Source organism: Cheilinus undulatus, linkage group 14, assembly GCF_018320785.1.
Source record: "Cheilinus undulatus linkage group 14, ASM1832078v1, whole genome shotgun sequence".
Classification (NCBI taxonomy): domain Eukaryota; kingdom Metazoa; phylum Chordata; class Actinopteri; order Labriformes; family Labridae; genus Cheilinus; species Cheilinus undulatus.
In genome coordinates this window covers 26,841,551-26,857,509 of record NC_054878.1, presented here as the reverse complement: position 1 = coordinate 26,857,509, position 15,959 = coordinate 26,841,551, and the positions used below count along the sequence as shown (strand labels likewise).

Genomic DNA, 15,959 nt, shown 5'->3' with positions numbered 1-15,959 from the left:
AAGATGAAAAAATGGTGAGGGATGCATTGTGCTTGGGGTAATTTCGTGCAGCTGGAACTGATTTTAGATGGAGGGAATTGCAAACAGTTCCAAATAATAGCCCATTTTGGCACCGAACCTTTGGGTATCTGCTAAAAAGATGAAGACATAAAAACCATCACCCACAGCATACACTATATGGATGAAAATGTTTGGCCACAAATGTTAATTATGACTTCAAGTGTTTAAATCAAACTTTTTGATATTCAATTGGACGTTGTTTATTTGTTTCAAGTTGTTTTAATTGTTTCAGTCTTTGTAATTTTGGACTTTGTGTTTCAAGTTTTTATAAGTGTTTCAGAGTTTTGAATTTTGGAACGGACTCTGTAAATTTGTCAAGTTTTTCAGACTTTGTTACTGTGCATGGCACTTGCAGGCCACCATATTTCAAGCATTTTTAAGGACTAGATCTGTTCAGTAATGATGGAACATTGTCCATCCAAGGGATTAAAAGAAGATGCAATGTTAGTTTTAGCAATTAAAGTTGACCAAGTAAAATAACAATGTATTTTAATAAAATGGAATGATTAAAATCATCTTTATATCTTCATGTGAGAAAAACCTTGAGGTTACTTGCTGTAGATGTCTTTTTTGTTGTACCACATTGTGACACGAGGTTCAGGCAGGCAAAATCCAAAAACAAAAAGAGAAGGACCCAAATGCAGATAACTGAAATGACTGATTTAATTAAACAAACAAACTTACTAGAAACAAAAAACCAGGAATCAAAATCAACTAAACAAAATCCAAAAGAAGCACGAGGAAGCACGAGGAGTAACAACAGGGAAGACATCAACAATGAACCGAACACAAGGAGGGAAACTACAACACAGGGAGGAAAACTGAACATGAAACACAGGGAGTAAATATAACATGGAATAACTAAACAAGAAGCACAGGGAATAAACTACACAAGAAACAAAGGAAGTAAAACTAAACATGAGACACAGGAATTAACTAAACATGAAACACAGGGAATGTAAAACTAACATGAAGCAGGGAATTACTGAACATGAAACACGAGGAGTAAAACTAGAAATGAAACAATGAATAAACAGACATAAAATACAAGGAGTAACTAAACATAAAACACAGGGAATAACCTAAACATGAAGCACAGAGAATTAACTAGACATGAAATACAAGGAGTAATAAAACATAAAACACAAGAAGTAACTAAATACTAGAAACAGGAAAATACTACACAAGAAACACGAGGGCTAAAGAAAACTCCTAATAAACTCAAAACCTAATACAAGATCAAACTAGAAATCACAGAATTCACAAAGGATAACCATAGGAAAACTCAGAAACATAATAAATCAAAACCTGGATCATGACACATTGTGTTGTTGATTTAGCTATATGAAAATGGTTAACACTGATGTCTTTTCTCTTTAACTTTTCATATAGATTACAGTTAGGAAGAACCCAAATCCAGTATCTCTTGTATTTTTAATAAGTTCCCTCTGGGTAAAATAACGAGTCTTTATATTGTCAAATCTCATTGTTATGCTGATGATACACAACTTTACATTTCTGTCCCAGCTGACCACAGGGCACTAAATTTGAACTTCCTCTGTGAAAACTCTTCATCTACCGCCAAAGATTTAGACAAAGACCAACGGTGTACACCTAGTAAAAGGAAAAAGCTGTGTTGAAAGATCTCATCATTGTAGAGTTTGATCACTTCCTGGGCTGAAAGCGTCAGCATGCCTACGCCTCCTTTGGTTGTAAGCTGGTTTAATGTTATGAGACGTGCTTTGCTAATTGTGTCCTGGCAGAGAACGAGGTCTGTAAAGCTGATCTAATGAGTCCCCATCTGTCCAACCGTGACTATGGCTCAGACCTTTCTTGCTGATTAGTGGCCATCTAAAAATAGGGACCAGGTCCAAGGTAATTAGATCTACTCTAACTACCCCCACATCAGCATAGCTCTCTGACACTTGGCGAGCATGCAATAAAGCCCCTTTGAGTACATTTAATGAGATATTGCCATTAGTAGCCATGACAGAGAATGAGTAAATAATTGTAGCTAATTCTGCTAGCCTTTTTGATCATTATAAACAAATGAAGCTAATGCTAATGCCTGTGATAGACAGTCTGCTGGTCACATGCAATCTGTAATTTTATTAAGTGTCTCATTAGAGTGTGAACTGTTGTCCACCTGAGAGAGGAATTAGGATGAATTAGTCTGCCAAGGACAAAACCCCAGAAGCTAATTAGTATTAAGGCTAACTACTTTGGCTGTCCGCTAATCAGCTGATTCTAGTATGGGCAGGAGCCTTAACCAGCAGCAGAACTGACCTTGTGGCCTACGTGCTAGTCAAACATTTCACTTATGGTGGACACAGAGATCTATTTGTGTCCATCCTGTGTGGCGCTAGACTGCGGTGAGACAGTAGTGCTTGCCAGCTTTAGTTGGCAACCTAATAAGGCTTTTTAGAGTCAATACATGTACAGGTCAGCAAGGGTCAAGATTAACCAAGATGTTAATCAAAGTTAATTCATTTTGATTGCTTTCTCAAGAACCAACTAATTTGTCTTATCTCATGATACCAGGGGGTTTCTCTGAAGTAGAAAGTTTGATTTTTTAAAAGAAAGTTGGTGCTGCAATACCAGGATATAAGTCGAGATCTAAAGAAAATAATCAAAATTCACTCAATATTGTAGGAAAATGTGAGCATACCGTAATTTTCAATGAACACAAGTACATTTATTATGAAATGTGCAGCTCACCTCCTCATGAAAGCAGCAAAGATAAAAGCTAGTTTTTCCTAAATCAAGTGTTTCCTGTTCCTGAATCTTGATAATCAGACTGACTTAACAAAAACGTATAGCTTACTTCAAGGCTTTATTTTAAAAATTTAGTTAGTAAAATTTAATAAATGTGTTGTTGTCTACTTAGGGCTTTCTTATAATCTGTGATTTGTCCACCAAACAATTTTCAAATTAAGAAAAACAACCTTGACAGTATGAAAAAGTTGGACCTTGGAATAAATGCCAACTTCACTGTTATGGTTTCTTCAAATCAGTGTAATTGAAAATAAAAAAAGCATTTTAGAATGATTTTAGTAACCCAAAACTACCTAAAAATAAAAATCTACTCTTGTAAATGTCCCATTTACTTCAACACACTAAAATTATTCTCCTCTTCCCTTAAAAGGGCTCAAAGCCACTTGCATACCTTAAAATTACAGCTCCCCAAACTTCTTTGTTAAGCATAGGCATCATAAGCTCATCATAACTAAGACGACATTATTTCATTCAAAAAGGGTCCCACACTAGCAGCTGTCTAATAGTGGCCGAACAGTTAAAGAGATGACAGAAGCACGAGGCACAGAAGGATGTTCGAGATGCTATCTCATAAAAGACTCAGGGATCTGCTGGCTTAGAGGGGCTAAGAGACCATGGGACTTCAAGGCCTTAGCTGGTTAAGCAGTCCACTTGGAGTTGGAGGCACCAGGTTTAGATTTCAGAAAGGTGGGCGGTAACATTACTTGTTAAACAATTGTTTAATATTTTCTTTTAAATACGTTGGATAATCATATTGCAGTGAAACTGTGTTTAGGTCTGATCATTTTCTCAGAGGATACTTCACAGTTCTGCTTATCAGTCTTCTACAAGCCTTTTATTACTCACTGTTGCCACCTACTGGTACAAAATAGACTAGACAAAAACAGAAACCTTTATCCAGGCTACAGTGTATAATAAAATTATAGATTATATACACTATATGATAATATATATTATATTTTAGCCTGTTACTCCAATCCTCCACTCAGTCACAGCCTTTTAACTCACTTATAACTCTAATTCTGTCTTGCATCGCTTAACAAATCTGATGCATGTTCATATGTCTACAATAGACGACCATGTGCTTTCACATATGTTAGGACAAAAGATAAAGAATTTTATGTATAAAATGAAAACTGCAGACAATTGTCATGTTAGCATTATGAGTCATTGGCTCAAATTTGTAAGCAGAGCTGCAGGGTAAAATAAATATGAAATACTTTATATGAATGAGTGGATAAAATTTCATCTTGTGACTACAAATTATGAGCACTGTTTTGGACACAGCAACATTATCAGATGATTTGATACTGAAGGCTAAAATGCAGGCTAGTCATGTAAATGTAAAATTATCCATAGGGTTTTATAGTTTCTCAGAGGCCATTGGAATTTAAACTCATTATGCTGACATATTTAACAATTATCTAGACAACCAGCTATGGATTACTGATGCAATGTTTATCTTCCCTGTGTTTGTTCAGTAAACAAACCCTGGATGACATATGTTCAAACATGACTGGCCAGCGGTGAGCTGTCACTGATTTCCATTCAGCCACTTAGTACTGGCGGATACACGAACAGTGACGCCAACACTGACTAAATGTATGGTGTCCTGGCTTAGCTGAACTTTAGTCAAGTTGAGTGAAGCGAACTTTCAATGTGCAGCACATTTAGAGGACTTTTCGAGATGTTTAATTCGCGGTAAGTAAAATGGGCGTTGACAATACTTTACGAAAGCAGAGGCAGGGATTTCTCTTTAAACAAACAGTAAGCTAGCCAGCGTTAGCATACTTAGCTCTCATGACAAGCGAATGATTGCTTTTAAAAATATGAGTAAGCTGGACTTTACGGACCTTATGTGTATGGCTACACCTCATGTGAATTATAAAGTCCTGAAAGTCTAAAGTTACATACAATTTCAGTGGACGCCTGTGTTGCTAACTTTCGTTAGCGTGTAATTAATTTACCTGCCAGTCATGTCTTTGAATTTCTGTCACTAGGCGGGTACCGAAGTGTTGAAATGCTCTTTTCGTGTGTCACATGGTTTTATAAAGTGAACGCTAGGTTTTGGCCTATAAATAACAAATAAAACATGTATAAATAACAATATATTCATTAGCTCTTTGGCTAATTTAGCTCACTAACTTTTGCAGGCCAAATTCAATCCAGGGGTTTTCCTGACTCTCGTCCCGCCGGTGAAGTCTCATTTCTGGGCTGAAGTCCCACCCATCTCCGTGCCTGCTGCGGTGAACCTGGAAGAGCAACGCCACCTTGTGACGTGCATTCAACATGACAGGTGAGCAACATCAAACTATGATGCACCTGTTAAAACGTCTGATGACATGTTTAAAATGCTGGAAAAGTAAAAACCAGGACGACACAGAAAAAAGTGGACTGCGGAATTAATAACAGTATCCTGTCTAAATCAAATCCACTGTCAGCTGCTGCGCTGGATGACGCTTTGTGCTCCAGTTCCTCGAGATGTGCATGTATAAGTGTCTGAATTTGTAATTCTACTCACTTACCAGGCGCTGTGTCCGTATTGGCATCTGCTGATGGCCACATTCTTTGAACCCCAAGCCCACTGAGTATGTCCCATGGTGCCCCTCTCTCCCTGCCTCATTTCACTCTCCTCTCTCTCCTACCCAGAGAGAGAGACTTTGGCTGGATAGAGAAGTCCATTGTGTCAGTGAGATGTTTATTAATGAGAGAGAGGCGCACACAGAGGGCAGAGCTGCTATTGAAGGAATTATCTCTAATCTCTTGTTTAATACGGTCATCTGAGTATGTACCAACATATATCCAGCCTTAAGACAGGGACATTCAAGTTGATCTTCACCAGGAATTATTTTGTGAGTTTTGTTAAACTTTGAAAGGAGTGAGCTGGCACTTTTGGGTCTATTTTTTCAAAATATCTTTTAAGGATTGCCTGAGGAAAAGTGTATGTTTGCATGGGTGTATTGTAGGCAAACTGGGAAGCAGAGGATGCATATGAGCTGTTAAAACTTGCATTGAGCAAATCTGTCAAATAACTGTCTTTTCTGGCAGACATTTTTGCAAGCTGTAGTATCTTTACTTTGACAATTTTTAGAAATAATTTTTACCCTGAATTTCTGGTCTGCTGTCTGTGGTGTTCTAGGATTTTTGGCTTAAGTTTGGAGGACTTGTGAGTTTTTTTTAAGGAGTTTTTTTTTACTTTAGAGTGTGTGTGAGTGTGCAGCTGTTGGTTGTTTTGTGGTTGCTTGCCATGCCCTTGCCTGCGCCCGATGTCCCGGCCTCTCAGAGGCTGGCACTGGACTGCCGTACCCTTCTGGACCATCGTGTTGGCAAGGGTAAGTGACAACAGCATCTCCTCTGTTCTCTCTGCTTCCTGCTTTGTCTCTCAGTTACACAAACAGAGATTTAATTCCCAGAAAGTTTATTTCTTCCATATGGTTCAGCTATGCCTCAGAAAAGTAGGTCAGGGATTGGGAATAAATTGGTGTTTTAGACTTGCTCTGAGCTACCCCCTGTTTAATAAAATTGATTCAGCTTGTTGCACATTTTGTAGAGGATACTTGAGCCCTGGAGTGGTCTACAATCAAAAGGAACATTGACTGTGATTGGTGCTTGGCACAGTTTGCTGCAGTGTTGATTAAAGCAACATAAATGCCTTGGTACTATAAAACTACTTTATATTCTATTGCTAACTGATTTTTGAAACTTACAGTAATAAATGCACTGTTTGATGAGGGGAATGTTTGTTCCACTGTCAAAAAAAAAAAAGAGGCATATAGCTCCACAGGGAGTCTAGCTGATCATGCCAGCAAACAGGCTCTCTGGCATGAGAGAGCGAGGAACAAAAAGCTGGATTGTGAATTGTTCAAGCAAAGTGATATCCCTGCTGTTACACTACAGAGCTACAGTTAATCAAACTGAGTAAAAAATGAAATCCAGAGAGAATTTACAGGTAAAATTCTACATTATTGAGGGATAAACACCTGCCACAAAAAACAGAGGATGATAGCATCCTACAGTGTAAGGATTTAGCCCAAGGACAAACGACTGTGTCCATATCTGTTATTATAAGTATTTTGCGGGGAACAACACCATGTTTAATTCACTAACACATTTCTGGTGAAGCCCACTCTCTTCTCTTTTGGCAATCAGTTACAGAAAAGCACTTGAGGCAATTACAAAACCATGATTTATAATGGATCTTTGCTCCACAGTATAAACTGCCTCTATCTTGGATGTTTCTTGAACCCCTTTTAAAATGATGATAACAGTTGGGAAAACCCAGAATGGCTGAGTAGTCAAAAAATTTATCTTCAGTACCTTATGTTGATTAAGCTGGCTGCTGCAGCAACATCAGGACTGCGAGGAGCTGGGCACATGCCCGATACCTCAATCTTTAAAATTAAAGTTACTCTTTTAATTAATTAATTTTCAACATGGACGTTAATTTGAAAACAATTATCTTTTAATATCATTATTTCTTGAATTTACTTATGCTCCTAAAAGGTAAGGGGGATTGTGGGTAACTGAGCAAGAGCTTATCGCCCCCTGTGCTTTAGAGAGCTTATTGAATAACCAGCCAAATGTACGTCTGCTAGGGGTGAACAAAATTATTGGCATAATATCTGTATCAGCAAATATTAACTCAAAAATGTATTTATCTGTATGAAACAGATTTGAAATTGTTTGCCAATATTTACAGCTGATATATCAGGAATAGCTTACATATTGGCCTATGCTGGGTGTCAATATTTGCTGTATTTTCAATAATTTTATTGAGTTTTAGGCAGGATCAACAGACCTATATCAACTGAAGTCTTTTTCTTTCTAATTCCCTGAGTTTTAAAGTGTGTTCTAAGAACTGACATTTGTTTCTTTGTTTATTCTAAACTATAAAGCATATTTAGTGACTGAAGTTTTGCGAACCACATTAACATATCAGTATTGGATGAAATAATTTGTAAATATTGCATATTGAATGTTGGCAAACAATCAGTATTGTGCATCCCTAGCTCCTACCCACGTCTCTACTTGGTTGCTTTTATTGTAAAATGCTGCTTTGCCAGCTCAGGACTGATATGGGATTTAACATGCTATTTATTTATTTTTAGCCATCTAACTTGGAAGGGATCATAAAAGGTTGCTGAGTTCAATCTGGGAATATAACTTTCTTGTTTTTGCTGTTGCTGTGAGCAGCATGCACAGACCTGTCCCACACTACACTGTCCTAAAGCAGGCTATTTGTATATTCTGGGGCAGAGTAGTTCCAAAAATGGCTGCCTTTTTTACTGGCTTTGGTAAATCTGCTGTCTAGTGTGAAGCATAAATATACTGACTGCAAAAGTGTTAATTGCGAATGTTTAGTCTAGTTTTAGTCCATAAGAAACTCTCTTCACATTTTAGTCTTAACTTTTAGTCCAAACATGTATTCTCTAGTACCAAGCCGTGGTAGTGTGTTCTATGCACTCTGCCAATCCTGGGTCCCTGCTTTCTGCTGCTAAGAGGCAAAAGAAATAGAGATGCATTTTTTTTGACAGATTTACCCACTGTTGAGAAATATCATGGATTTTGAATTACGTTTTAGTCTAGTTTTAGTCATCTTGGCAAAAACTAAACTTTGGTTAGTCTTAGTCTAGTTTTTTTTCATGGTTAAAAGGCTGTGGACAGACATTTTTTAGTCATAGTTTTAGTTGATGAAATTAACACTGGTTTGCACTCTTTTGCAGATCCAAAGCAGGGATGCATGATACTGGATTTTGCTGATATGTTGACACTTCAGAACCAGTTTAAGTTGATATTGATACTGAAATTTAAATGTGGTTCAGACCTGAAACTTCAGCCCGCAAAAAACACTTGCAAGTTTACGTTAACGAGGATCAACAAAGAGGATCCTGCCCAAAACTCCAGAGATTTGTTCAGACATGCAGCCTGTATTTGCAACGGATATATCAATTGTAAATATGTAAAGAAAATATCATATCTGTGGATACAGATATGAAATTTTTTAAACGTGTATCTGCCGATACCAATATTGTGCCAATAATACCGTGCATCCCTTGCGGTGGGTCTCAATGATATATGTGTGCCTTTGTGTGTGTATATTCTCAGAAAACACACTGATGGTTTTGGGGCTGACAGTCAGACTTTCCACTTGCTTTAAGATTAATGTTAACATCCTTTGATCTTGAGCAGAATTAACAGGTTAGCTGCTATCAAAGTTAAGTTCTTTGTTTACATATAATGGTACACAGACTTAAATTTTTATTAACCGAGCGGCCCCGGGATTTAGATTTTTTAATGCTTTGGTTCGTTAAGTAGATATAAAAGATGAATCAGCTGGAAAATATGTTGATCATCAGGACCGAACTGAAGCACATGGATGAGAGATTCAGATTTTATAAAAAAGGTATTAATGTGCCCAAGTTTTTCAAATTAAGAATTAGTAGGAGAATTAGTAAACACTGAAAACATCTCAAATTGGTATTTAACAGTTTAGCATCGCAAGAGCTTTTGTAGATATGCAAGTACAAGTCCATATAGTAAAACAGTCATGTCTCCTGCAGTTTATTGGCAAGAGAGGCAGTTTTGTTCCCAAACCTGAATAAAAAACCAGGAAAAGTGGAAAGGATGAGTCCTTTTTTATGCTTGAATATAGGGGAAAATACTGAAGGAAGTTGCATAATCATGGAAGGAAAAACTGAGAGTAAGTAAAAGCAGCAGGCATGGGAAGATTAATGACAGAGAGGAGGGAGAGAGTGATGCTGGTAGGGGGTGGAGAGAGAGGGAGAAGAGGAGATTGCGTGGGTGGGAGGTCTTCTCCCTGTTCTATCCCCATGATGCACATTTCTGTCCTATTCTCCCTCACTCCCCCTCTGCTGCTGAGAGAAATGATTAGAAGTGAGGAGGGTGTGTTTGTATGTGCGGCTGGCTGCATGTGAAAGCTGCAGTGTTCCCTTGAGAAGGAGCGCTGTTGCAGGAGACGAACGGGGAAAATCCAAGGTCATCACGGCACGCTTCTCTCTGACGTTTCCCTTCCTTTCCTCAGCCCCCTTTTGTGGGCATGTGTACATGCCTGATTGTGTGTGTGTTCATCCGCACGGCAGGGAGTGTGTGTGTGTAATTCATTGCATCAAGCCAGGCTCTGCACCAATCACGGTGCGCACTTTAGCTCCAAGCACACGTGCAGGCATCCATGCCAGAGTGAGTGGTGTGACTGTGCGTGCATGCGTGTATTTGTGTCTGTTTTCAGTGCCTCTCGGCACAGCAGTGTGTCTGTATGAGCAACTGAAGCTGCATTAAGGAAATATAAGCATCTGTAGTGAGGAACTCCAGCACCAGGAGCGATGTACGGTAAGACAAACAGTCACTCTTTGTGTATTTTTGTGTTTGTTTGGACTGTGTAAGCATGCTAGTTATGTCAAACATGCAGCCAGTTTTCCTGCATTCTACAAACACGTTTGCCTTTAGCTCTCGTGTGATAGGCTCCTGCTGTCACTAGAGTGTTGGATCTCCTTAGAGCACATTATGGGAACTTGGACTCTTAAAAGGATACTTCTCTGTTAAATTAGATTTGCTAACCAGAAGAAGCTGCTTTGGAGATGTTTTTCTTTGGTAACTGATGCTTATTTGGTCTAACACTTTATACACAGATTCTTTTCTTCTGTTGAATTTGACATTCTACCTTTTAAGTGTTAACTAACTCTTAACTCTGCAGATTTGTATTTTCAATCCTGTCTTTCTTAAAACAGATGAATTGTAATCAGACGTAAGCAGTATTTCTTCCATGTAGGTGATATTTTGTTTGCTTTTTATTTTGACTAGTAAATGCCTCAGCTTTATTGCCCTCTTCTACTCTGGTTGTACTGGGACATGTTGATATATTGTTCATTGATTAGTGCTAATTAAAAATGTAGCTATCTTTGTTTTGGCTTTGTATTACTAATGGAAAAATCTTTAGTTTGAGGGCTAATGCATGACCAAAGTAGTGGCTTTATGCTGGGAAATAAAGCTCAGTTTAGCTTTGAATTGCAGCAAGCTTTTGTTGAGTTTCTGTGTAGAATTGTTGCTCTGCTCTCGAGTCCCTGTAGTATCTCAGTTTCAGCGTCTGTTTGACTTTGATTCCGAGTGTGTCGCATCGGCCTTGTTTCATGAGGATTTGAAGGGTTTGTTCATCAGCATGTTAGTCACATTAAACCACACTGGAATTAATTCATGCTTAGAATTTTGACCATACCTTCAGTGCTGAAAAGGATGTGTCTCAGCAAGGTGTATGCACAGTATGTTTGTTTGTAAATAGCCCAAAGACATGTACTGAATACATAGGGCTCCTCATGAAGGAGGCATGTGGGAGGTAGGCTCAAGTTGTGGTTATATATATGCAACAAATTTGAACAGCTGTCATTCTCTGCACGCCTCAGAGATGAAAATTCACATTTCTTACCCTTTGTCACGCTTTCCCTAATGCTATAAGCCTCTTCTCCACCATGCTCTCCTCCTCTCCTCAGCTCATTGAGTGGCAGCTTCTGTGCATATTGGTTGTCTGTTGAAGCAGCCTTCCTCATAATTCAGTATTTGCTTGCACTCTCTTTGCCTCTTGTCTTGTGCTCTCACCATGTTTGTATACTCTGCCGTGTGTTCTTGCATTTAAACGTCTGATTCAAGCATAACATTACATTGTTTAATGTAAAAATAGCAGGACTTTGTCTGTGTCTCCTTTCCTTCTTATGTAACAACACCCCTGAAGGACATCATGCTTTGTAACCATCCTAAGAAGTGTCATGTATTTTGTGCAAGTATATCAGTATGTCTGTTTGCTTTTGTTGTGTTTGTGCATGCTCTTCTGAGTGTAACCCGTATAACGGGCACTTTGCATGACCCTCAATGAAGGTGAGGTCTAAATGTGTATTGACAGCTATGTCTACAGACACAACTACACTAATATACACACACTATTACAGACTTACATTCAGAAGTATGTTTGATATCCTCCTTGCAAGGCGACAAGACTATATTTACTCTGTCTTGTCAGCCATGTGACTGAGTACAACAGAGCAGCTTTGGACAGCAGGTGCAGATTTGAGGCTGCAAGCTGCAATGGGCCTCTTGTCTCACACTTGTCTGTGTTTGCAGTTAGTTTTACATTTTTTATTCCTTTATATGATATGTCTATATGGTTTTTACCATTGTCAAGTGCTTTTATAGAGAAACACTCCTATTAAGACTTGATATTCTTAATCTGGAAATCTATCGGCAATCATTGTCTATGGGCGTCTGACAGACACCTTTTACCTCTAGATACAGGGATCATTTTTTCCTTTAGTGCCAGTGAAGCCATAAGTTAGTGTCTTAGTCTCCCAGGCAAGATTTCCTTGTCTGGGACATCTTAACGTCTACAGTGCAAGCAGTCATTTCTTGGGATGAAGATCTAAACCCAGGTTGGTAAAAACCTGGGTCTGTATTTTTTAAAAATCTGACAATCAATAATAGCCCTGCCATTGACTGGCGACCAGTACAGGGTGTACCCTGCCTCTCGCCCCATGACAGCTGGGATAGGCTCCAGCCCCCCCGTGACCCCCACAGGATAAGCAGTATAGAAAATGGATGGATGAGAATCAATAATGTTTTAGTTTATTGAATCTGCTTGAGTCAAACAGGTTATTTTTATCTCATCAATGATGCAAAAACATACATCAGTTTTGCAATGGGGAACGTAAGCACAAAGCACATCAGCACTGTGCGTCAAATTTAAACAAAATGTGGGACTTTCAACTGTTGACCAGAAGAAATGAGTCTCCAGCTGTGCTGGGAGTGGCATGCAATAATAACGCTGGCTTCAGCCGCTGCAGGACAATTTTCCTCTTCATTTGCTTAGATCAGCGCTGAGGAGTGCTCACAAACTTTGCATTAAGGCTTCCAGATATTATTTCACTGTTAATATCTGTGTTTAAATCGGCATTAGACATAAACTTATTGGTGGGCTTGACCCTCTGAGACCAACATTGTCATATGCAAGACGAAATGACGAAGGTTTTAAAAAGTAATATAAGTTATGAATCATAGATTATACCCACTTAGTTTTTCCCCTGGAAGTCCTCCGTTTTGTTGTTCAAATTACACTACCCATGACTTCTTAACCCTTGTGGAGGCTTAGCAAGCCTGGACTTGGCTGACTTTCCAGGACCTTAAAAGATTAAATTCACACCAGTAACTCCAACAGTGAATGTTTTCATTCATTTTTTAAATCAATTTTCCTGTCGTTTCTGCAGCTCGATTATGCTATCCTTCATTTTGTATTCCACAATGCATGTTAAGGGCTGCGACAACCAATGGCAGGCTGTTCTATTGTTGCGTCATGTTTTGTCAAACTGCGCATGTTGATCATGCAGGAGATGGCCTGTTTAACTCCAAAGGAGAGAAAGAGAGACAGAGCCTGTGATATGGCCCTATTTCACTACAGACAGGAACTGCTTTGAATAATGGTTCAAAAACAGCTAACACAAGGAGAGACAAGGACTTTTTTGTGAATATTATGAAGATTTTTCTGTCACAGAATGATTATTTTCTCACTTTTTGGTCCACAAGAGATGGGAGTTTGTACAAAAAAGTCAAAGTCATTAATGTTTAAAATGTTAAAAAAATAAATCTATTTTCTTCTTTTGTCTTTATGGTCCCATAACTTTTAAAAAATTCCAGTGACATTACTGCACACATATTCTTAAAGCTGAGGCAGGTTGTCCTGAAAAAAGGATGTTTAAAGCTTGAGACAAAGTTGGTGTTTTACAAGCTTTTATGAAAAAAGGTCCAGGCAAGACAATATGGTAAAAAATAAAATAGCTTAGGGGTCAGAGGGTTTATGAGCAGACCGACAGTTATATCATGTGTTCAAGGTCAGGTCAGTAAAAATGATGATTAGGCTAATGTAGATAGAACGTCTTATGCACTCATTTAAAGTAAAACAAAAGTTTAGATTTTGATAAGACACTTAAATATTACATTTGTGAAGATTAGGAATGTGTTTATTTCAACAATCTGAAATTGTAATAGGTGGAATCATGGCCTTTTTTATTTTCTAACTGGAGCTCTGCTCAGCTTATGCCGCTTCTGTTTAAATCTCTATGTTGAATCTGTGAATAGAAATTGCCATGACTGGCTGAGAACACATATGTCAAGAGGGTTGTAATCCTTAAGTCTCTTTGCACTAAATCACTAATTTAAACCAAACAAATCAGAAAAATAAACACTTGGCTATGAAGCAGGAAGAGAACACTAACTGTCAAGAGCAGAGTCCAGGTATGATGAAAATGTATTTGACTTGAATTTCATCTTCATAGTTTGACATGTGTCCCGTCAATGAGGTGGGTCATATCTCACATTGCAGTCTGTCAGTATGGAAGATTCCAAATATGAGGTTCATGGGGCTGGTGCTTTATCCATTTTGGTAAAAAGTCTATGATCTGGACTGTACCTGTTTTAATTAAGGAGACTCAGCATTCATTCAAAAAGACTAGACCACGGCTAAAGGGGCAAGGAAAATGGCCTTTTAACAGTCGGAAACCTAAAGCAGGGTCAGTCACTTAAACAGTGAGCTGCAGAGACTGTTGGGCTTGAATATTGGGATAGAAGGAGACAGAGAGAGACAGATATAGACAAACAAACAGAGGAAAAACAAAGTGATAATGGTAAAATATGAGTAATATTAGCAGGAACGGCAAAGTCATAATAGTAGCCTGATCATGGTAATAACAGTCAAAGTCAACATGTCTAATAATAGAATTGGTAATCTTGACAGTGGGTTTAGAGTTGTATTTATTTTCCCCATTTTTTCTTACTTTATTATGCAGATTTCCTCTCGATCTCTGTCTCCCTCTCTCTCACCCAAAAGTGAAAATGTTAAGCTGACCTCCTGGGGGGGGGAATGAAGAGTGTAATTTGTTAATGTACCAGCCCATTGTTATGTGGATAAAAATATCATTGTGATTGGCTGTGATGTTTCAGGAGCTCTACTCAAATATTCCCAGGTAGATGAACTCAGCGTCTAAACATTGAAACAAGAGAAATTACGCAGGTTAAAGTTCCCGAACTCCAGCGCACCTGGCTTTAAAGACAAACCCGCCTTCTCTGCAGTGTCTCCCAACAACCTGTAATTTATTGTTCCTCTGTCTCATGCTCCTGCGCGTGCATGTTTGTGTGGGTTTATTTTTGTACAGAACTGTGGATGAGCTCGCTGTGCAGCCCCTAAATGTGTTGTCAGCTTGCCATGCAGAGTGGGTGGATGTCGTGAGACCCCCTATGTGTGCTTTTTTTTCACCGCTGTCATCTGAATTCTTCTTGTACACCCACCCAGGTTGCTCTCTGTTAGCTTTTTTCACACTAACCCAACATTACCAACACCAGAGACACAAAACAGCTCTTCTATTGTTGAGGCAGCTGGAGCAATTCCCAACAGAAACATGGTATCACAGCACATTTTGAAGCTCTTAGCAAGATAGAAGCAGAATATGTAAATTGCTATACCCCTGAGCTGCTGATAATTATTTTAGGCTTTTGGCACTACTTTTCCTTCCAAAAAAACTTTTCTGAAAATGTCCTCCCTCTTCTGGCGACAGAAAGGGCAGGGCAGATTTGAGCTGGATGGAGAAGATGCAATAAGTAGCTCTAATCTGTGACTCACTCTGTGCATCACAGTCCACCTCCCCCCATCACACTTCCATCTCTGTCTCTTTTTCTTCCACCGCCTGTGTCCCTATCACTCTTTGTCCTCCACCCCTTTTTCTTCTCTACACATGGGACTTGCTGCTGCATTTTCATTAATTCATTGATGACTCCTACTCGCAGGCCCCGGGCCAATACGGCAAAGGATGAAGAGAAAGTGGTGGAGGGAGGTGGTGAAGGGACAGAGGGAGGGAAAAGAGGGGTGCAGAGGTCTCATTAGTGTTTGAAATGATGGAGGAGCAGCACTATGAATAGACACACAGCTTTCAGAGATAAGCCTGAGCTCCAGCAGAGCTCCTGCTGTGGACTTCCACACAAGTTAAAGAGAGCAGAGAGAGGCTTGGAAACAGACGGGCCTTTAAGTGGTTTAAACACTACAGATGCCTTTCACTAAAAGGCTTTTCAAAGACATCCCG

The 15,959-nt window shown here is 38.9% G+C and overlaps 1 protein-coding gene across 2 annotated transcripts in view; it reads left to right on the top strand.

The window, feature by feature from the left end:
- Positions 1–4,405: 4,405 nt before the first annotated feature.
- Positions 4,406–15,959, top strand: part of LOC121521231 (protein EFR3 homolog B) — a 45,650-nt gene continuing 34,096 nt past the window's right edge. The window contains exons 1-2 of one of the 2 annotated variants that reach the window (XM_041805036.1): positions 4,406–4,536; positions 4,989–5,131. In XM_041805036.1, the coding sequence (XP_041660970.1) occupies positions 5,125–5,131 (7 nt within the window). In that variant the 5' untranslated portion in view covers positions 4,406–4,536; positions 4,989–5,124. Of the gene's footprint in view, positions 4,537–4,988; positions 5,132–10,093; positions 10,183–15,959 lie in introns of those variants that run through there. The other variant, XM_041805038.1, reaches the window with a different exon arrangement.